At 54.7% G+C, this 21,687-nt stretch overlaps 1 protein-coding gene across 1 annotated transcript; it reads left to right on the forward strand.

Moving 5' to 3' along the window:
* On the forward strand, window positions 1-21,481 carry Nr5a1 (nuclear receptor subfamily 5 group A member 1). The gene is made up of 7 exons (XM_028856795.2): window positions 1-184; window positions 3,760-3,876; window positions 3,979-4,120; window positions 6,133-6,761; window positions 12,637-12,756; window positions 14,338-14,485; window positions 19,889-21,481. The coding sequence occupies exons 2-7, from the start codon at window positions 3,775-3,777 to the stop codon at window positions 20,134-20,136; spliced, it is 1,389 nt and encodes a 462-aa protein (XP_028712628.1). The 5' UTR covers window positions 1-184; window positions 3,760-3,774; the 3' UTR covers window positions 20,137-21,481.
* Window positions 21,482-21,687: the final 206 nt, after the last annotated feature.

Below are 21,687 nucleotides of genomic sequence, written 5' to 3' on the forward strand. Positions count from 1 at the left end.
GGGGAGGAGGAGAGGACTATCCGACAGGGCCAGTTTGCAGTCTGCCCGCTACCCGCCTGCTGCTGAGGGAAGAAGTTCCTGAGAGTCCGCTAGCCACTGCCCTACCTGGGCCCTGGGAGCTTCCCACCAGGACTCTGGTGCCCAGTGTCCATCCTCATCCGGCTGAGAGTTCTCCTTCCGCTCAGTAAGTGAGGGCCGGGGCCCAGGCCTCTAATGGCCAGCCTCCCTTCTCAGCACCTCACTCGGGCCTGGACTGGCCACTGCCTGTTCTGCAGAATGACCAATGCCCACTACTCTGGGCAGGGAAAAGGTCAGGGGTCTCCACAGATCCATTTTCTCATTACAATATCCCTCATCTTTGCTAGGCTGTGTTAGGAGGAGCTAGGCCTATGGCGACAGACCTAGTGGGGTCTGAGGGTGGCCGGTGGTGTGGTGTCTGAGGGTGGTGTCTTAGAGGTGTGTTCCTGTGGGTATGGTGTTCTGTGACTGTTCTGAGGGTCTCTTGAGCTTATCTTCCGGTCTTGGAATCTTGCTGCCTGAGTGTCTGAGTTGCCTCTATGGAGGTATCTGAGACTCCCTATGTGTATGTCTGTGTTTCTACTGTCAGTCTAGGCCAGTGTCTACTTTGCTTCCCTGGGTGGATGAAGGGCTGTGAGTCACTGTAAGGATATATGTGTGTAGGGGTAGGAGTGGGGGGTCAGTGGAGCCATGGCTTCCAACCTGGAGTAGTGAGCCCCCGGGAGAAAGGGTTGAGATAGAGGCAAAAAGGTAGGGTTGCTTCTTACCCATCCCCCATCCCGCCAGGGATTTAGCCCAGAGGAGTACCCACACTGTCCAAGAGGCCCCTAGCGGGCTCTATCCTAGAGATGCCTACTCAGGAGCCCAGCCCTCTCCTTCACTCCCCCACTGCCTACTGGCCTCTGTGCCTTGGTGCATTTGGGGGGCTTTTGTTTTGTTTGTGTTTGTGTTTGCCATGCTAGAAATGAACGCAGAGCCTCACACTGGGTGTGGTCTGCCACTGAAGCCCATTTCCTCCCCAGTTTCACTTTCTGAGGGTTCCTGTCTGAAGGAGATTTGATCATAAGCCGGTATATCCCCTACCACTGGCTACAACACAGGCTGTATGTAGGTTCTCGGGTGTGAGGATAGGGCCTGACAGCCTCAGCTCTCTCTCCTTCCAAGATTCATTCACACAGTTTCACCCAAGACCAGTCTTTTCCGAGGAGGGAAGTAACTTGCCTGGACAGGACAGCAAAGTTGGTCAGATTCCGTGCCTCCCGCCACCGGGTGATCGACTTTGCTTTGCTGCAGCGGGTCTTCAGCTTTGTTCAAGCACCCTAGTCTAGCACCCACAGAAGCCTGAGCCACGGGGTGGGATCCACACAATTTTGGGCCGGTGGGTCTCTGCCAAGGCATAACTTCTGTGCTTCCCCACTGCGGCTTTCTGGCGTTCATGTCCAGCTCCCAGCACGGTCTTCCACCCTTGGTGGCCAAGTGGGCTGAGCTGGATTGATCAGGCCTCTTCAAAGCTCTCTGGGCCTCAGTTAGTTCACTTGAAAAGCAGTGTGGTCTAGTGGACCTTTCCAGCCCAGAGCGACTGCTCTATCACGGACCGAGGCAGCCAGGAGCTACTACTCCCTCTATGCCCCAGCTAGAAGAGAGCTCACGGGCGTAGGGGTGCAGCTCTCTGGCTCTGCTTTTCGCCCTTGGAGCTCCAGCTGCTTACCAGACAGACCTTGGGATGGCACAAAGTGGGATGATCACGCTTCCCATTTCCATACGAGCATCCTGAGGGAGACTCGTGGAAATGGGGTTCGCCTCGAACTCTCACTGGCCACACCACTTGTCCATCCTCAGCTACCCTCTGGGGGCACCTGACTTCGGATTAAGAAACAGAGCTGGAGCGGGTGCTTGCAGCCTGAGTAGGCAAACGTGGCAGTGTCAACTCGAAAGCTTGCTTTCTACCTTGGCCTTGTGCCTTACCCTCGTCCCCACGCTCGCCCTTAGCCACTTCCACACTGCAAAAACCAGCGTTCCTATCTTGGTCCTGGCCACCCCTAAACTGGACTGGCAAACGGGAGCTCGCCTTCTCCCTGCGCAGGCGGTGAACCGAAGCTTCCCCACGCACCACACCTGACCGGATTCCAGGGTGCTCAGGGTCTCCAATTCTCTTAGAGCTCGCAGGCTTCGGAGGACCGAGCTGAGCTGGAGGGCCGGGAGGTGAGGGTGAAGGCCGAGCAGGGCTGTGGGGAGGGCAGGGCACAGGCCGGGCTGTGGGGAGGACGCGGCCCGCGCCTCCGCCCCCGGATACCGCACGCGCGCATATAGAGCGGCCGCCCCGGCCCCGCGCGGCGGGTTCGCGCAGCGCGCAGTGCGGCGGAGGGGCCCGGGTCCCAGGTGCGCCTCGAGCGGCCCCGCGAGCGGTGGGCGCGGGGAGGCGGGGGCAGAGCGGACCGGTCTCCCCGCCCCCGGCCCAAGTGGCCGTCATCACGGTCGGGTGGCGCTGTGCCCGGGTGCGGCTTCATCGCGGGCGGCGGCGCGGCCGAAAGGTGCGGGGCGCTGCTTGCGGGAGCGGCCTGGGTGGGCGCCACCGTCCGTCGTACCGCTCTCGCGTCCCGGGCCGCGGCTCTCGGGATCTGGACTCTCCGCCTGAGGTCTCCCGCAGCCTGCACCCCAGCATCTGTAGCCCGCGCCTCTCCGCGAGGTCTCCGCCCCGCGCCCGTGACCCCATTGCGCCCTCCACATCTGCTCCCAGCCCGACGTCCCGGGCTCGCGGGTGGGTGCCGTCGCTGAGCGGCTTTGTCTGCGGACCCAGCGGCCCGGCGACAGGGTTCTCTGCCTCTCAGGGTCGGCCCCTGTCCCTCCACGGGGCCACGCCTCGGAACTCGCTGCCCGCACCGCCGCCCGCTGCCCGCCGAGAGTCTGTCTCCCCGTCCCCGACCCTCTCGCTGGGCACCTCCGTCTCTCCAGGTTTTCCGTCCTTGTCTCTGTCACTCTTGCTGCCTCGGTCTCCCCGGGGATGTCTCTCGTTGCTCGGTGTCTCGCACTATGTCTGTCTCTGTGTCTCACGGGTTTTCTCGTTGGGCCTGCCACTCCGAACCTCTGGTCCCGTCTCTTTCGTTATCCGGCATGGGTCTTTCATCTATTTACTATCTACCATCTATATATCATTTATCGGTCACAGATTATCATCTGTCCATCATCTATCTCACCTATCATTATTTATCTATCATCTATCTACGTAATCTATCATCTATCAGTATCCATCTATCTACCTACCTATCAACCAGCCATCTATGAATCTCTCCCAATATCTCTAGCTCGGCATTTCTCTCTCCGTCGCCCAGGATCCCCCTCTCCGTTGAACAGCACCGACTGGGGTCTCTCTAGACTTGTCTCTGCCTCAGGTCTCTGTCAAGCCCACAGACCACTCCAGCTGCGCGCCCCCAATTCTCCCTGATTGCCTGGCGTCCGTCTTCCCCGCGCCCGAGCCTATCTGATTTTCTCAGAATCGGGGTTTTGTTCTCAGACAAACGAATCAGGATGGAAACGCATCGAATCCGAGGGTCCCGGATCGGGCGCGGCAGAGGCGGCGTGGAAGCAGCACTGGAGTGCGGCGGGTGGATGAGCTTCGGCGCGGGGACGCGACCCGCAAATCCCCTCACCCGGCCGGTGCTGTGGGCCGCTCCGGGCGCACAGACCAGGGCAGCCCCAGGCCAGTCGCCGTCGGCTCGCACTGACCCGCTCCTCCTTCCACAGGCGGACGCCGCGGGCATGGACTATTCGTATGACGAGGACCTGGACGAGCTATGTCCGGTGTGTGGTGACAAGGTGTCGGGCTACCACTACGGGCTGCTCACGTGCGAGAGCTGCAAGGTGAGCGCAAGCTGGAACAGGGAAGGGCTAGGCTGCGGGTGGCAGGGGTGCGGGTAGCGAAGGAGGGTCGGACCTGGCGTTCACTCCCTTCCAATTGCACAGGGCTTCTTCAAGCGCACAGTCCAGAACAACAAGCATTACACGTGCACCGAGAGTCAGAGCTGCAAAATCGACAAGACGCAGCGTAAGCGCTGTCCCTTCTGCCGCTTCCAGAAGTGTCTGACGGTGGGCATGCGCCTGGAAGGTGCGCGTCCTGCACGGCCTGGGACCCCTGACTGCTGGCCGCCCCAGGGAGCCGCGGGCGGGCCTGGGAGAGGGGCTGAGGGGAAAGCGGCGGCGCAGTTTCTGGATCCAGGTGATTGGCCCCTCGGCGTGACGTTGGGGCCCCAGCTCTGCGGGAACAGAAGCAACTAGTGAGGCAAGCGCCACAAGAGGCCTTGCAAGCCGGGCCTGCCTGGGATCAGTTCCAAAACATCAAAAGTGAGACTTCTGTATGGTAGGCTCAGAAGACTGAGGCAGGGTGATTACCAGTCATGGACTGCACACTGAGACCCAGTACTCCCTCCACCAATAGCTCTAGCTATTGTGGGTGAGCCTTTCTCCAGGACAGAGCAGAGACCCAGTAGACCCACTTTGTGAGGAGCTATCCCTATTGATCCCTACACCAGCCCAAACCAAAGCTCTCAATAACTTGACCATGTTCAAATCTCAGCTTCTTTACTTGTAGGCTGAGGACATTGAGCAAACACCCTAATCTCTCTGAGCTGCAGATGCCCCCATCTGAATAATGGGCTAAAAAGTAATACTTGCCCTGTATGGTGGGAGAACGGAGGTTTACAGAGAACCGAGTTGTCTTCTGTAAGGGCAAATACTCAGCAGAGCAGCTGTAATTGTCATTATTATCACACTTTCTGCTGCTATGTGTTCATCACTGTCCACCCTGTTCATCTGTCTATCTGTCCAGGCATCTAAGTTTTGCAGGAATTGAGATTCCTTCCCATGCATTCTTAGCTCAGCCCTGAGAAGGTTGGGGTGAGGGAAACAGTGGCCTATCATTGCCTCTTCCATACCTCTGTTCTGGTCCAGAGAGGACAGCAAGGGTCCATCAAGAGAGACTCAGGCTCAGAGAGTGGACAGTCATATAGCTTCTACCCTGCTGGCCCCAGTCGGGCTGAGCGCCCAGCCAGCAGCTGTTGGCTAAAGTTTTTGCAGAGAAGGCCCCAAAGTCTGGGAGAGCTGTGGACATATCCTGCTACCTAGAGAAGGACTCATATTGAAGGAGGTACCCTGTCCTGTGCCTGGGACCCTCATGCCTACCTCCAGGTCCTGAGTGGGCAGAGAGCTAGCTATTGTGGGTGGCAGAAGCCTCTGGGGTAACCTGAGGGAGCAAAGCAGGCTGGCCACCTCCCAGCAGGAAGATCTGTGTTGGGCAGGCTCCCAAGCCCTAAGTTCTGTGAAACACCACCCCTCTCTCCAGCTCTTTCCCTTTCCTCAGAGCTTGGGTGGGGTCCTGTCTGAGCCACACTCGAGCTGCAGAGATGCACCTGTTAAGTCTGGCTGGTGACACATTCTTGGCCAGAAGAAAAACATCTGGTCAGCAAAATAGGTCCCTTCCTCCAGCACAAAACCAGTAGAAGGCAGTGGGGGAAGCCCCGGTCATCTTGCAACAGGAGCTCAGTAGAATCAAGAAGGCTGCAACAAGTAGCTGCCCCCCCCCCCACTGTGAGCAGCGCAGACTAGGGCTCTTTGTCTTTTCCTGTCAGGCCCTAGTCTGGGCACCTGAACTCAGAGCTGAGCCCCAGGTGCTTTGGTCTGAGGTATACCATGGGGCAGGACAGGAGATTCTGCCTGGGGGAATCCGTGGACTTCCTGGAAGTGGCAACAATGAGATTGGGTTATGCTATGAGAAAGAATATGTGAGAGAAAGAAAAGGGCTCCAGGCAGAGGGAATAAGTAATTGAGGGCAAGGTGGGTGAGGAAGTGTGTTAAGTGGAGAAACAAAGGAGGGCGAGGAGGGAGGAGGGGAAGACGACGGGTCACTAGAAGGTGGAGAAAGGCCTGGAGTGCCAAGCTGAGGCTGTTGCTCTCACCTGTGGGCAGAAGAGGTCATTGAGTGGAGGTGGAGGAATGGTGTGTGTGTGTGAGAGAGAGACAGAGACAGAGAGACAGCAACAGAGACATAGACATATCCTTTTGGGAAAGATCTGTGAGAGGTAGGTGGAGAGGTGGAACCTGACTGACTGCTCCTGCCCACAGCTGTGCGAGCCGATCGAATGAGGGGTGGTCGGAACAAGTTTGGGCCCATGTACAAGAGAGACCGGGCCCTGAAGCAACAGAAGAAAGCACAGATTCGGGCCAATGGCTTCAAGCTGGAGACTGGACCCCCGATGGGGGTGCCCCCACCGCCCCCTCCCCCACCGGACTACATGCTAACCCCTAGCCTGCATGCACCCGAGCCCAAGGCCCTGGTCTCTGGCCCATCTACTGGGCCACTGGGTGACTTTGGAGGCCCAGCTCTGCCCATGGCTGTGCCTGGTACCCATGGGCCTCTGGCTGGCTACCTCTATCCTGCCTTCTCCAACCGCACCATCAAGTCTGAGTACCCAGAGCCCTATGCCAGCCCCCCTCAGCAGCCAGGGCCACCCTACAGCTATCCAGAGCCCTTCTCAGGAGGGCCCAATGTACCAGAGCTCATACTGCAGCTGCTGCAGCTAGAGCCAGAGGAGGACCAGGTCCGGGCCCGCATAGTGGGCTGCCTGCAGGAGCCAGCCAAGAGCCGCTCTGACCAGCCAGCGCCCTTCAGCCTCCTCTGCAGGATGGCTGACCAGACCTTCATCTCCATTGTTGACTGGGCACGAAGGTGCATGGTGTTCAAGGAACTGGAGGTAGGTACCTCCTGACAGCCCCGGTACTCTGACCCTAGCCACTCCTCTCGGCTGCCCAGCATCACCCTTTGGATGGGCAGTCCTGCCCAGTGGCTCAGGCAATGTCTGGGGAGGGACCACTGCAGGAGTCATTGCGGCTTCTGGTGCCCGCTGTCCCTTCCCATCTTGCTCCCTGTCTCTTTTAGCCCCTGTCTCCTGTGTCCCCTCCCTGGCTTGTGGCCTCTTAGTACCTCCATGTTCCCCCAGGCTTTGCTTCTATCCCAGTTGGGGTTTCTACAGGCAGCTCCCTCTTTCTTTGACACCCTGAGCTCCCTCAAAACACTTGTCCCGTCCTCCACATCACCAGCCTGTCAGAAGTAGGTCCAGCTATCCTACCCTCTCATTCAGGAAGGACACCAATCCCTGTTGTCCTCAACTGTCATAGATGGGGCTCTGAGTCTATGACTTTGTTTGTGGACATGATTCCTACCTAGCTAAAGTGAGCTCACTGCCCCTGTGATGTGATGTGGTGTGTGTGTGTGTGTGTGTGCACGCGCACGCACACAGAATAACTAGATAGAAAGTCCTGTCTTTGAACTAGCCCCATGCAACTGCCTTTCCCTATCTCATGCTCCCCCCCCCTTTTTTTTTAACCAGAGCTAATGCACATGAAACTAAAGAAAGTAGAAACACAGGAGGAGGAACTGAGGCTAGTCATAGGAAGAATTTTCTAGTCATTTCATCTATTAGTGTGAAGGCTCTAAGGCCTGACAGCTGACTCTCTAGTGCCCTACCTAGCTCCTTATGTACACCACCCCCAAGACTCCAGAATCTTGACCAAGACTCATTGCTGCTTGGCATGGGTACAACTCAAGTTTGACCCTCCTAGGTCAAGCCCCCCTGGTTGTTCTGAGGATAGCTATAAACAGCAGGGCCACTGCCCTCCCTGCTGGAGCCACTGCAGCCTTGAGCGACTGTCAGTGCTGACGCCACTCTGCCTGGGCTTCCTCTGGGCATGTGGCCAGATGGGCTGGGGGCACTGCCTGGCTGGCTGGCATGGAAGGGAATGAGGTGCAGCATGAGCATCCTGAGCCCTGTAGGGCACTCCAAGGCTTATTTAACCCAGAGGACTCTGGGAGTTAGGAACTGATGACCACGGCTCTCATATCCACTGTGGAGGGCCTGGCATGCATGGCCAAGGACATGCCATGTATCTGTCTTGGGTGACTTCTCTCACTGGCCCTTCTAGGCCAACTGATGTAGGAGATGGACATAGGTCAGATAGTGGGCCCTCCCCGCTGCCTTGTACTCATGGCTGAGTGCTCTGGAAGATGACCACCCCCAAGACACTGCAGACATCCTCTGCACAGAGAGTAGGAGGAGCTGAGCATTCCCAGCTTTCCAGGACCCTGGATCCAGGGGCAGGGCACTTCCTCTGGCTGCCTTCCTGGGGGGGGGGTCGGGTCACTCAGGATGGGAAGGGCTTTTGTCCCAGCGCTGCTGAGTGTTTTTTCCTGCTTTTGGCTTCTCTGTGGCCCGAACCTTCCTGCTTCCCCTTCCCAGAACCTGTGAAGGAGCCCGGGGATCCTAGCCACAGTCAGCACTGCTTGTGAGGAGACTTGCAGAGAAAAAAGCCTAAACCAGCCCTTGCAGCCCCTCTTGATCCATGGTTCCCCGGACGAGGAACTGTGTCACAGAGCCCAGGCATTCAAGTCAGAAAGGTTGAGGCTGCCCAGTGAGCTGGTTCTCACCGCGCCACACTAGTCCACTGATCAGGGGACATCTTTGTGATGGGAGAGGGGCTCTGTGGCTCTGAGATTGGGCAGCCCTTGAGACGGGCACTGGAGACATTAGAGTGAACCAGACCCAGGAAGCTTCAGGGAAGGCTAGAGGACATATGTGGACTGTTAGTGAATAGATCCCTGGGTTTTGGAGAAACAGAGGACCCAGTGGGAAAGTACTGCTGATTCTGAGAGAGTCAAAGATTTCCAGAGGTGTCAGAGACAGGTCATGGCATCTAGCCTGTGGGACTTCTGCTCTTCTGGCCTGTTTTCTCATTTGTAAGGTAGGAAGGGCTTAATTAATATTTTCTTAGAGGCTTGTAAAGGCGGGGTAAGCTAGAACAGGTGAAGAATTAGACTTATGGCTCAGTACATGGGAAGTCCCATCAGTGGAGGTGGCCTTTGTAGCATGAAGAAGAATCTACACTCGCCAGGTGGTGGTGGCACACGCCTTTAATCCCAGCACTCGGGAGGCAGAGGCAGGCGGATCTCTGTGAGTTCAAGGACAGCCTGGGCTACAGAGTGAGTTCCAGGAAAGGCACAAAGCTACACAGAGAAACCCTGTCTCGAAAAACAAAAACAAACAAACAAACAAAAAAGAGAATCTGCTCTCACAGGCCTTCCTGGAAGAACACAGGGAAAAGCACACAAGGCCCACACACCCCTGAGCTCTATAAAATGGGACCCACCTTGGCCCTGGTAGTATACCAACTTCTTGCCTGAAGGGTGGTAGACTCGCCTTCACCAGGTGCTCTGCATGATCACCATGAAGGGCAGGCTGGTGGCAGGATAGGAGTCCATCTTGACATCTGTCCCCTCAGTGTTCCACTCTGCTTCCCCCTGCTCCCCACCGCCGGAGCACCCCATTGCAGCAGATAATTGCTTAGATGGATGGTTTATTAAGACACAGTAAGTCTGTCAAGACTGGGCTGATAAACAGTTGCTCAGCCAGGAGTGTGCCAGGACCAGCCATGGCGTGTCAGACCCTGAAGAATTACTGAGCTTGTTGGCCTTGGCTGTCAGAGTGATCAGACCCCAGGGCTCCAGAGAGGCCTGTTGAGGGAGAGGTCAGTGCAGAGCCATCAATACCCTTCCTGGAGGCAGACTGCAGTGTCAGGGCTCCAAGATTTGTGGTGGGCCATAAGAGGGTCCAACAGACAGGCTGGACTGCCCAGGGACCCCAAACCAGGACTGCAAATGACCTTGACCCCAAGGTGGCAAGAGGAAGGTGGAAACTAGCTCTTTGGGCTGAGAGACACTCTTACACACTGTTGGTGTGTGTGTGTGTGTGTTGGGTGTCCATATGTCCATCTCCCCACCCACAGGAAGGGGTGGGCATGGGCATGGCAGGAAAATTTGCTTGGCCAAAGAAAAGATGGAACCCAGGATGTTCTTTAGAACCTTTGTGACTGATCCAGATTTTCTCTATGCAGAAGAGGGAGGTGTGCCCTCTCCCATCACAGATCAGGAAATTAGAGTTGAGAGAAATGCTTGGACAGGTAAAGGACTGGAGGAGTGCTCAGTATAGCCCCATATCGCAGCCCAGGGCTGATCAGCCTCATGCTGGGCCACCCAGCCCCAGGTCTGAGGTCTGGGTAGAGTCTGCTCCAGGGCTGGGCACCCAGGTCACTGTGACCCTCTGCCTTCTGCCAAGGCTCAGTGTGCTTATCTCCTAATGTTCCTCTTTATCATTTCTCCTGCTCCGCTTCTTCCTTCCATCTGGGTACAAGGGTATCTGCTCCTATGGCTGAAATGCGAGTGGAGCATGCCCAGCCCTGCCAGGGCTCCTTCTGGATCACCCACATGGGCCTGTTTTTACTTTGCTGCCACTGTGACTACCCTGTGGGCTTCTTCCACCCAGGCATCCAGTAGTTCTCAGGGGCTCTCAAGATCTTCCAAGATCCCCCTGCCTGGGGTCACCTACTTGGTCCTGTCTGATTATCTATACCATGAGTATCTGTCACCTGGGAAGGGATGAGGAGTTCTGGAACTGGTGTTTCTGGGGTTTTGCCTTTCCTTGGAAAAGGTGATGGGAGAGGGAGGACTCCCTGGTGCCCACCATCTCTCCTGGGGATGTGAGGAGAGATAGGGAACAGCCTGAAGTCAGAGGCTGGGTCTTTGTTCTGACACTGATGGGACTCAGCACAAACAATGGCCTGGTCTCTTGACCCAGAGAGGAGATGAGTAAGGATTGGCAGAAGCAGGTCCCTCTACTCTCCTGCCCTGTGTATTGGGGCAGGGGTGGGCTGACAGGGTCCTGAGGAGTCTACATGACTGTTCGGCTGCTCTTTCTTTTTGACCCTCTCTTAGCGTTACTATTGCTGTAGTGAGGCACCGTGACCAAAAGCAATTTAGGAGGAAAGGGTTAATTTGGCTCACATATCCTGAGTCACAGTCCTCCGAGGGGCAGGAACCTGGGGGCAGGAGCTGATGCAGAGGCTGTGGAGAAGTGCTGACTTGTCCATCATGGCCTGCTTGGTCTGCTTTCTTATAAAATCCAGGACCGCCAGCTTACAATGGTGGTGAGTTCCCCCACCACATCAATTACTAATTAAGAAAATGCCCCCACAGACCTGCCTACAGTCCAGTCTTTATGGAGGCATTTCTCCATTTGAGGGTCCCTCTTCTCAGATGACTGTGTCAAGTTGACATGAAACTAGCCAGCACATCTGCTTTCTCCTTTCTCCTCATCTGCCTGAGGATACCCCAGAGAAGAGGGAAAGGCTGCTGTCCTGGAGGACAGGGCTAGTTCTTATATCTAGTCATCTTTCCTTGGGTCTGGTTTGAGGGAGATGAATGTTCTTTGGAGCATATGCACTTTCATCAACCTCTCGCTGATGCCTGAGGGGCCAGCAGTGATATGCAGGACACCAGTCCTGCCTGCTCACACTCCAAAGCACCAGGGAAGGCAGGCATGGATTGGTGCCATCCCAGTTCCAAAGGGTAGAGAGAAAGAGGGCTTGAGAAAGGCTTCATGGAGGAGTAACTAGTCTACAGGAGACTCTGAAGCCCAGGGTGAACAGGGCGACAAGGACAAGTTGTTTTCTAGACCTAGTAGTAAAGAGAAGGAACTTGGGACCACACTCAGCTGTGCAACCTTAGGTAGCTCGCCTGAGTTCAATGCTCAGTTTCTTCTCTCTGTAAAATGAGTGATGATTGTCAATGGGCTTGACAACCACACAGCAAAGGCTGCTTGAGGTCAAGGTTTGTAGTTACTGCAAGGCATGGCCCAGGGAGGGCTGGGAGGATCTAGCCAACCTGAATCCCATTCCTGGAAAACTTACATAGTAGAAGAAGAAAACCAACAGCCACAAGTTGTCTTCTGACTTCTACATGAACACTGTCGTACACACACACACACCACTCACTCCCACACACATACAAATAAATAAATGTAAAAGGATTATTTTAAAAAGAAAGGCTTTGGGCTGGGTGGGGGAAAGGAGGTGAGAGCAGGGAGATTGAGTGCAGGGAGTGAATAGGGGTGATGGCATGTCCCTGGCTGCCACTTCCCACAGTTCTAAACAGAACTTGCCCTTGTAAGGAGCATCTGCCCTTCCCATGGAAGGATAGAGTGGCCCTCAGAGTTGGGGGTCACTCAACAGGAACTGTTCTCTCCTGAGCACCAAGGCCCAATACACCCTGATGATTAGGATCCACCATGGTCATTGTTCTGTTACTGCTGCAAACAGCTGAGGTGTCCATGAGCCAGGTAGCCCTTCTTCCTTCCCCAGGAGCCTAGGCACCTGTGCAGCTTCCCCAGGGCCCCTTCTAGGGTGGCTGTGGCCACAGGTCCTCCACAGGCCAATAGTGCAAGGCTGGTCTTTGCAGCATTAGATCTTAATCTCTGAAATTTACTAGGTGTGTGATATGTGACTACCCATCTCCAAGCACTTTAGTCACTGAACAGGTGAGAAAATGAAGGTTCAAAAAGGCTCTGGGACGTGTGTAAAGTCACACACCTTGTGAAAGACAGAGCTGGGGCCTGAAAGAGGCCCTTATTGGGCCCCAATAAAGTAAATAGGTGGGACCCATATGAGACTTTGAGTAGAGAATTGGGGAGAAGGGCCTGAAGGACAGTCCCAGCTGGATCTCTGCATGGTTCTTCCCTGCAGGTGGCTGACCAGATGACACTGCTGCAGAATTGCTGGAGTGAGCTGTTGGTGTTGGACCACATCTACCGCCAGGTCCAGTACGGCAAGGAGGACAGCATCCTGCTGGTCACTGGGCAGGAGGTGACTGAGCTGTTCAATCCCTAGTCCTGCGTGCTCCCAGATTCTCCAGGCTGGCTCTGGGCACCCTGAAGTCCAAATTCAGGGACATGCACTAGCCAGGCTTCTCTGTGTTCTGGGGTCTTTGAGAAGCCAGAGTGTGGGATGGCCAGGGGATGTCCTTGTAGGAGATGACAGCGGGATTGGCTCCCCAAAATAAGGCAACATCGGTCAGCTGGTGCTGAGGTGATGGGTGGCAGTCTGCACTGTTATACGTGTGGGAGCAGTAGGATCAAGGACTCTGAGAAGGGGTTCAGGGTACTGCCAAGAGCCTGTAGGGTGGGAAGTATGAGAGATGAGGTTGCAGCCATTGCTAGGGGCTGGTGAACAGGCAAGACCCTGTAGGGTCTCCATCCTCATAAATGATGAACGAATGAGCAAATAACAAATGAATAAATGAAAGAGTGGGCAAAAGGCCCAGAGAGCTCAGAGCCAGAATCTGGCCCTTTGAGCAGAAAATATAACATGGCAGGGGTGGAAAGCCACGGAGAAGGCCTGAACCCCCCCCCCCAGGAGGGACATTAGGGTTGCCAGTGTGTGTAGGTGAAGGAGCCCAAAGTGCTGGGTCTGGAGACATCTTTAAAGAGGACAGCCCAAAAATGGGAGAGGAGGTATAGGGAAAGGTGTGGGAGAAAGAAAACTCCCAGAGACAGGTGTATGGCTCCCAGGAGAGGGGGACACAGGCTGAATAGTGGGCACAGTGGATACTGTCCTGAAATGCAGACTGGGGCCCTACTTCCTTACCCCTGCTCCCCAGGACCTGTGTCCTCACCTCCCATGTCTCAGGCGGTTGAAAGCAGGAATGGGATACTAGTCCCCAGGGATGACTCTGGGCCACAGGAATGCAAATACAGGATCTGGATATGAGTGAGGACACACAGGCTGCAGGAACGTCCTGAGTGTACCCACGCACCTGTGTTTGATTGTGTGAATCTGCACATACAGAGATGTGTGGGTGTCCATAGCTTCCTACCACTGTGTAAGCATGAGTACATATGCAGGTGTATTTGATTGTTGTGAATGGCCATTGAAGGGCAGGAGTGGGTGTAGTTGTGCAGACATGAGTACCATAGCTTCGGCAAACAGTGTGTGTGTGTGTGTGTGTGTGTGTGTGTGTGTGTGTGTGTGTGTGGGGAGAGAGAGAGAGAGAGAGAGAGAGAGAGAGAGAGAGAGCGAGCTAGGTGGTGTTGGACCTTTACCTAAGCTCAGGCAGAACCACCCTGCTGCCCCTTCCCCTGCCCCAGAGAAGGGCACTTGCCACAGTTAGCTGTGCAAGAACAGTTCATACTACTGGGCTGGTTGCAGCCCTTTGTAAATGAACTATCCTTCAGCTCCCTAGTGTTCCTGCTGTCTGGTGCATGCCCCACTGCCACTAAAGAAGAGGTCAGCCTTGGGTGCTCAGCTTGGGCCAACAGGTGGAACAAAGCTGGCAAAACGGCCCTCAGCATGGTGGGCCTGAGGCTCAGTGTTTGGCCCATGCCCCTGATCAGAGCTTTCTGCCCCATCCCTCTACCCACCTCCCTGACCCACCCTCTGCCGGTACAGGTGGAGCTGAGCACAGTGGCAGTGCAGGCTGGCTCCCTGCTTCACAGTCTGGTGCTGCGGGCGCAGGAGTTGGTGCTGCAGCTGCATGCACTACAGTTGGACCGCCAGGAGTTCGTCTGTCTCAAGTTCCTCATCCTCTTCAGCCTTGGTGAGTGGCCTCTGGAGGCTCTGCAGCAGAGCATGGCAAAGACATTGGGGACTCTACTGTGGTCAGGAAGCCCAAGGGACAAGGACCCTCCTTTAGTGAGTGGTACAAGGGCCTGGCTGCTTCTGGAGGGGGTTAGGGGTAGGAGGGCTTAGTTTCTCAGTGTAAGGTCCCAAGGGCTGAGATGTTGTCTAGCGTTTACCTTTCATGTTGTGTGTTTACTTTCTGCTCTGTGTGCCTAGCACACTTAAATGCCTGCTGCATTTAGGACTCTCTCCCCTGGCTCCCATCCTGGGATCCCTACTTTCCCAAACTCCATGAACTATTGAACCCCAAATTCTGATTCAAACCCCCTTCACATTTACATTCATTCATTCTCCAGATACCTGTTGAACTTCTTCCTGGTGCCAAGGGCTGGGGGCTACATAGCAAATGGGAAAGACCCCAACTGCTGCTCTCAGAACCAGCTCTGAGAAACAGCAAGTGTCTTATAAAGGGTGGAAAATGTAGCAGCAAGATCCAACAAGTATGCAGATATGCCTCAGAGAACCTGAGTCCTGGCATGGAAAGCCTGGAAAAGAGTCTTAGTTGGGAGGAGGATTCTGCAGCAGGGAAGCAGCTATGGGAGTGAGGCTGGACAGAATGGAGACATGTTCTTATGGCAGTTTGGCAGTGATGCCTCCTGGGGAGTAGGAAGTGTTTGGAAGCAGAGGGGAGAAGGGAACTTATGAGGAAGCCCAGTGCTCAGGCAGAGTTGGGCTACTTGCCATGAGCATGTGGCTAGGGATAGGGGGCTGGGACTCTTGGCCTGGCTAGGGCTCCACAGTGTTAGAAAATGACTGTCATGAAGCTGCTACCTTGGAGTGTAGCAGAGCCTTAGGGGCCCTGGCCAGGCTTGGGAGGGTGGTGCTGGGAAGAGAGGGTTTGTCAGCACCAGTCAGAGCTTCATCCATAGATAGTGTTCCCTTAAGGGGGAGCCCTTTTTCATACAACCAAACTACTAGGTCCAGTGTGACTTTGGCCTCCCTTGAGGTAAGTTCAGGCTCCTCTTCCCAGCCCTGTAAGCTTAGTGGTGCCTTGGCTTGGGACGGCTCAGCCCTCCTCCGTAAGCTAACTTCATCTCCAGTAACCTGGAGATCAGGGCTACAGTGGGGAGGGTGGGAAGAGCCTGGATTCTAATCTCTTTGGTTTTTGCAATTGAGCAAGTCACTCACTCTCTGAGCCTCTATTTCCCCGTGTGTGAAATGACAGCTGTAAATGTCCTTGACATGCTGCAAGGATATGAGACAATTCTACCACAGTCTTGGCCCTTGGAAGTGTGTGCTGATGGTTTTATTAATCATCCTTATTAAGTCCATAAACAAATGAGCCAGAGAGCAAAGTGAATGAACAAACCAGGCTACAGGCTCAGTCTTTATTACATGCTTTGTGTCTGGCTCAGGACTTTGTTGTCTCTGGGCACAGGAACTCAGATCTGGCTATGGCGGCTGAGTTCTCAGTTTAGTGGGTCTGGAATTGGGAGAGGATGGGGGTGTCAGAGGCACAGGAGGCAGTGATCCTTGGACCTCAACTTACTGGAGCCTAGAACTAGGGGACAGTGACAGGGGCACGCTGGGTCACATGGTCCTTGGAAAGAGACTCCATGTTGGGAGAGGAGGCGAGTAGTTCAGTGTGATCAGAGTCTGGGCAACTCTCCTTGGTCTGAATGCAGGATGAGGTGGATGCATCTGAGCTGGACCTTGCAGTGTGAATAGAAATGTTCTGGTGAAACAAACAGAAGGAATGGCCTGTTGGAAGTTATGGGGAGAGGAAGGGGTAGAGATGAGGCCATAGGGTGGACAGGGACTGAACTGTGTATGGCCATGGCTATTGGGTACCTTGAACCTCCCTCTGGGATGGCTGCCACTCTGGAAACAACACACCTCACATCTGCATATCACCACATAAGGCCCTTCCAACAGCAGCCTGGGGTCAGATGGTGGGCAGATAATCCAGAGCCCTGCAGCAGGCAACACCTGTACCTGGGTGATGGTGTGTGACCCTCTGAATCTTAAATACAGGACTCCATCAGAGCTGAGCTTTCAGGAAGACTGGGACTCAAGGCAGGGCTGGCCACTTGTCCACAGACTTCCAGTCAGCCTGCTTGTGGCACCCTCAGCGTCACCGCATTGGGTTGGGCGGCCTCAACCCCAGGCGGTGACTGTCACCTACTCACCCACCCCTGTCCCCCCACATGCCTCCTTCTCGCCTGTCTCTGCAGAAGGGTGCCATTTGGTGTCTAAATAGCATCTCGGGCAGCTCAGAGGCAGGTAAGGAGGCTTAATTAAAATTAGTGCCTCTCTCCTGGCAATCGCAGTGTTTATGAAGATGGGCCCGGGCGGCATTGTTCTGCCGAGGACTTAATCGAAGCTTAATGGATTGACCTAACATTCGATTTCCTGATTCCCATTGAGGCGCGCGGCAGCATTCCCTTAAGCGTTTGCAATTTACCCACTGCTCCAAGCCAACAAAAGACGGACTGAATAGCAGTGCCACTCGAGGGGCCATTGTGCGCGGGGGCGCCTGCCTGAGTCACTGCTATTGGGACAACATTCTTTATGCCTCGCTGGAATGAAAGGATTATTCAAATATTCAATTAAACCGTGAAAAGGGGGCTTTTCTGAGATCCTGGGGCCCCCCAGCTCATGGAGCTAGCGGCTGCTCCCAGGGTGGGGTGCCATCTCCCACCCACCTCCGTCTCCAGGGATGCAGACTGCAGTCTCAAGCCCCAGGCTGGAACTCAGTGAGGATCCTGGTCCTGACCTGTCCCATCTTATAGAAGATAGGAAACTGAGGTTCAGAGGGAGCCTCTGGTTGCAGAGATGGGGTGTGACACGTGAAGAGAGAATCTCCAGGTTGTGGGACTGCTGTTCCTGGGCCTGAGGGACAGGGTACCACACTCAGTGGGATGTGACCGTATTCCTATCTCTCTGCAGCAAGCTGGGGACTGACGGGTGTGGGGAAGTGGTTTCTAGGTGAGGCAGAAGTTAGGTCTTAATTTGTGGGAACTGAGGGACCAGAGGCCTTCTGGGAGAGGGGCTGTCCCTGATAGCTGTCCTTGTCCTGCACCCTCCCCCTCTACCCCACTGTCATCCGGAGTCCCTGATGCTTGTTGCTGAGAACAGTAAATCCTGGTAAAGCCAAGAAGGCCCTGGTGCCCCCATCCCTTCCTACCCCGCCATCTGAGCAGCATCCTGGCCCATCCTCCTCCACCTCAGCTCTTTCCTCTAGGCACCTTTACTGGGCAGCCTTGAGATAGATCCCATCTTTCTCCTGTTATGAACGTCAGACTAACCCAGGGACAGTATGGAGGTGATAGTGGATGGTATGTACTGTGACTGGGATGGGAAAGGGATTGGAGCAAGGGCAGATGGGATCAGTAAGCATCTCTTGCTTCCAGACCAGCTTGGTGGAATGCCTTCCTATGATCACCTTTAAATGTACCTGAAGCTGGCCAGGCTAGGAAGCCGCGTTGCTAGGTACAGTTGGGTAGGTTTCAGTGTACAGGGTACTGAAGCAGGGCAGGACTGGACTTGGATCTAGGTGTATCTCTCGAGACAAAGGGAGCTTTTTCCTAAAGTGCATAAAGATGTCTCGTGAGAGGGTGGCTATCCCAGAGAGGCAAGGAAGAAAATGACCCTGGCTCACTTATTGGAGGGTGATGGGAGCCAGGGTGGAGGCCAGCAGCTGCCAAACCCTGCCATACGACGCAGGCCCAGCTCCGGTTTCCCTAAATCCATCTTTGGACAACACAGGCCCCAGCGGGTGTGCTGGGGGCGGCTGAGGATCAGGGTTGCCAGGCACCTCCGCTTTCCTGGCACAGTGGGTGTTAAGAGGGATTAGAGGGCCAAGAGCACATGCTGGCCCAACTCCCCCACAGTAGAAAGACTGGGATGCTCCAAGGGAGCAAAGCAGATGAGTGACCCATCTTCTGACCCTCTAGAAGGCACAGTTCAGGGAGGCCAGGATAGGCTGAGGGTTGGGGGCTGATGTTAAACTCCTGGGCAGGGCATGAGGCTGTGACAGGGGCTTAGTGACAAGGAAAGGGCCCAAGCACCCCACTTCCAGCTCTTCTCTTACCTTTATGCAGAACAGGCAGGCACTCTTCCATATGGCGGCTACGCCTAACCAACTCCAAAGACCTCTTTGTGTTTAGCCCAGGACTAAGGCCCAAGGATGCACGGATCACACATCAGCCCAGCCACATTTGGTCCACACTGAGCCACCTGCTCCTCTCCCTCTCATAGTGAGCTGGCCCTCCATGTTCAACTGCAGCTTCATGGTCACCATTGTTCTCACACAGCATGTCTGTGTGGGGAGGGCTAGTGAGCTTGCCCGCCTGCCCGCCTGCCTTCCTCCCACTTTTTTCATTTTTTGAGAGCATAGAGGAGAGAACCAGGGCCTATGTGTGCCAGGCCAATGGTCTTCTCTAAGCCACACTTCAGTGACATTTAAATTTCTATAAATGGCTTTGCTTTGCAAACTTCAGCTCTTCTGTTGCCTCTCACCTCCCACATGGCTCTATGTGCTCTAGGTCTGTCCATTCTACAACTCCCCAGATGTAACTGGCACACAGCCACCCAGGCCCCTCTTCCTCACCATGAACAGTGCTGCAGAGAAGCTGACCCTGTAGCTCCAGGACTTAATTTATGGAGCCTCTTTCCAGGGCATGTCCAGAGTACTCATGGGCCTGACACCCAAGACAGGTCCTTTGGACAGTGATGGTGATGCCTGGGGATTAGGGGATGGCCACAGGAATGCTTTGGCGTGTTTTCCCATGAATTACTACCTTACATCTTTGAAGGGACCTGTGTATCCCATTTTATAGGTGAGGAAAACCTAGCAATGCACCTGCTGCTGTTGCTAATGATCTTGGTGATTGTCAAGTATCCATGGTGACAGCAGCAGTGATAATTGTGCTAGTGATATGGTTTAGTGGTTGATGACGGTGGTGGAAAACTGGTGATAAAACAGGGATTCTCTAGGTGTGGTGGCACAGGTCTTTAGTCCACTCAGGAGGCAGGGAAAAGTGGGTGGATCTCTGTGAGTTCAAGGCCAGCCTGGTTGACATAGTGAGTTCCAGGACAGCCAAGGAGACATAGTGAGGCCCTTTCTCAAAAAGAAGGAGAACAAAAGTCAGAGAAAGCACAGGGACAAGTCCGGGGACACTAACCGAAGTGACGTCAGTGGTGGTGCAGTGGCCACAGGTGGAGATGAAGAGGTTGCCATTGAAAGGTTCATGGCAGTCTCTGCACCCATGAGTTTGGTATTCCCTGGGAATGCGGTGTTAGTAATACTGGTGACAGTGTCAACCTAACTTTAGTGGTGGCACAGTGACTGGAGGGTGATGGACTGCTCCTGTTGCAGATGTGAAGTTTCTGAACAACCACAGCCTGGTGAAGGATGCCCAGGAGAAAGCCAACGCTGCCCTGCTGGATTACACCTTGTGTCACTACCCGCACTGTGGGGACAAATTCCAGCAGTTGCTGTTGTGCCTGGTGGAGGTGAGGGCACTGAGCATGCAGGCCAAGGAGTACCTGTACCACAAGCATCTGGGCAATGAGATGCCCCGCAACAACCTTCTCATTGAGATGCTGCAGGCCAAGCAGACTTGAGCTTGGGCACGTGGCAGCAGGCAGCAGGTGGGGATGCCTCTGCCTCCAAATGACTCATTGCATTAGGTGATCTGGGAGCCCTGTCCCTAGGCCCCTGCCCCTGAGCTCTGGAGCTGTGTGTTTTGGATGGCAGACAAAGATGAGCAGGGACTGCCTGGGGCAGGTTGCCTTCACCAGCCACTGGCACGTGTCTGCCACTTGGAGTGCCCTGAGGAAGTGGCTTCTAACCACTCTTTCCTCCATCTGCCCCCAGCTTCTTTTCTGGCATCTGAGGTACAGGTCCTGGGAGGAGGTTTGGGATTCCCTGGATATCCCTTGGGTCAGAGGTCATCCTTTCCCTCTCTCCTGTAATCGGAGGCAGGGGAAGGTCTACAGGCTTCAATGAGGGCAGAGGAGTGGTCTTCAGACTCCCCTGAAGAAGGGAAGAAGTCCACTGTTGTAAACCGAGTCTGCTAAATTGGGTAGGGCTTGTTGTCCCTAAAGGACACTGGGAGACTGGGTAGGGCAAAAAGACCCCTCTCCAGCCCTCCACCTCCAATCCATTACCTGAAAAAAGATTTTGTTGTAATCATCTTTGAGCCACCTAGGGAGGAGGAGTCTGGTGTAGTCAACATTCCCACCCTGGCCCTGTCCACTACTAGCTGGCTGGGCTGGTACTTTTCTACAAGGTTATAGTCACCAGGATTCTTTGCTTTTCCTTTCCCTAGACAGTCCTTGGAAGGTGTGTGAGAGAGAAACAGTAGATAGATTGAGGACTGAGCTGGGAAATGGGGATTGCCACCAAAGTTTTTCCTCCTGATATCTCATTCCAAGAGTCAGGGTGGCACTGGGTCATGTTTATGTACCCCACCTCACTCCAGAGAAGATCTGCCCCCTCTTTTTACTAGGGTAACAGCAGGAGGCCCGCAGAGACCTAGAGTCCCTGCAGGTGGGGATACTGGGGAACCTAGGAGGACTCAGGGGTCTTCAGGTGGGGACAGTGCTGAGGAGTCACCCTTGTTCATGGCTCCATCCTTTCAGGTCCCTTGCCACAACTCTTGAAGCTGGCCTCATTTCCTTGGCCTCTACTTTGCATCCTGAAAGTCACTCTGTAGGGCCAGGCACTGTGGGGAGAGGCCTATGCTATCCTCTGTCCAGACAGGGCATCCATTGTCCTTCCTGCTTTCATGTCAGACTTACAGCTTATGCTAAGCCTGCCTTCCACCATCCTGCCTCAGACCCCCTCCTCTGCCCCTGAAATGTGTACCCCTGCCAAGGCCAAGACCTATTGCCCCGAGACAAGAAGTGCCCTTACAAAACCCCTGCACCCCTGCAGCCCTGAAATAAATTTTGCAATTAGTTTCCAGTAGCATTTGTGAATTTGCATTCTGAAGCAAGGCGTAGTCCCTGGGGCAGGTTCTGGGCGGTGGTGATGGTCTGCCTGCTGTCAAAATGGTGTTCAGCTCAAACTTCTGGGGAGGGGTTTTTGAAATGGCTCAGAAGGTAAAGGTGCTTGGCAGGCCAAATGACCTGAGTTCAGTCTCCGGAATCTACATAGACAAGGAGAGAACT

Source organism: Peromyscus leucopus, chromosome 4, assembly GCF_004664715.2.
Source record: "Peromyscus leucopus breed LL Stock chromosome 4, UCI_PerLeu_2.1, whole genome shotgun sequence".
NCBI lineage: Eukaryota > Metazoa > Chordata > Mammalia > Rodentia > Cricetidae > Peromyscus > Peromyscus leucopus.

What these genes read in the sequence shown, in the direction of transcription:
- Nr5a1 (XM_028856795.2), top strand. Translation starts at nt 3,775, where the DNA reads ATGGACTATTCGTATGACGAGGACCTGGACGAGCTATGTCCGGTGTGT. An exon ending in TCACGTGCGAGAGCTGCAAG is followed by an intron (nt 3,877 to 3,978) that starts GTGAGCGCAAGC and finishes CCAATTGCACAG; the next exon opens with GGCTTCTTCAAGCGCACAGT. An exon ending in CCTCATCCTCTTCAGCCTTG is followed by an intron (nt 14,486 to 19,888) that starts GTGAGTGGCCTC and finishes CTCCTGTTGCAG; the next exon opens with ATGTGAAGTTTCTGAACAAC.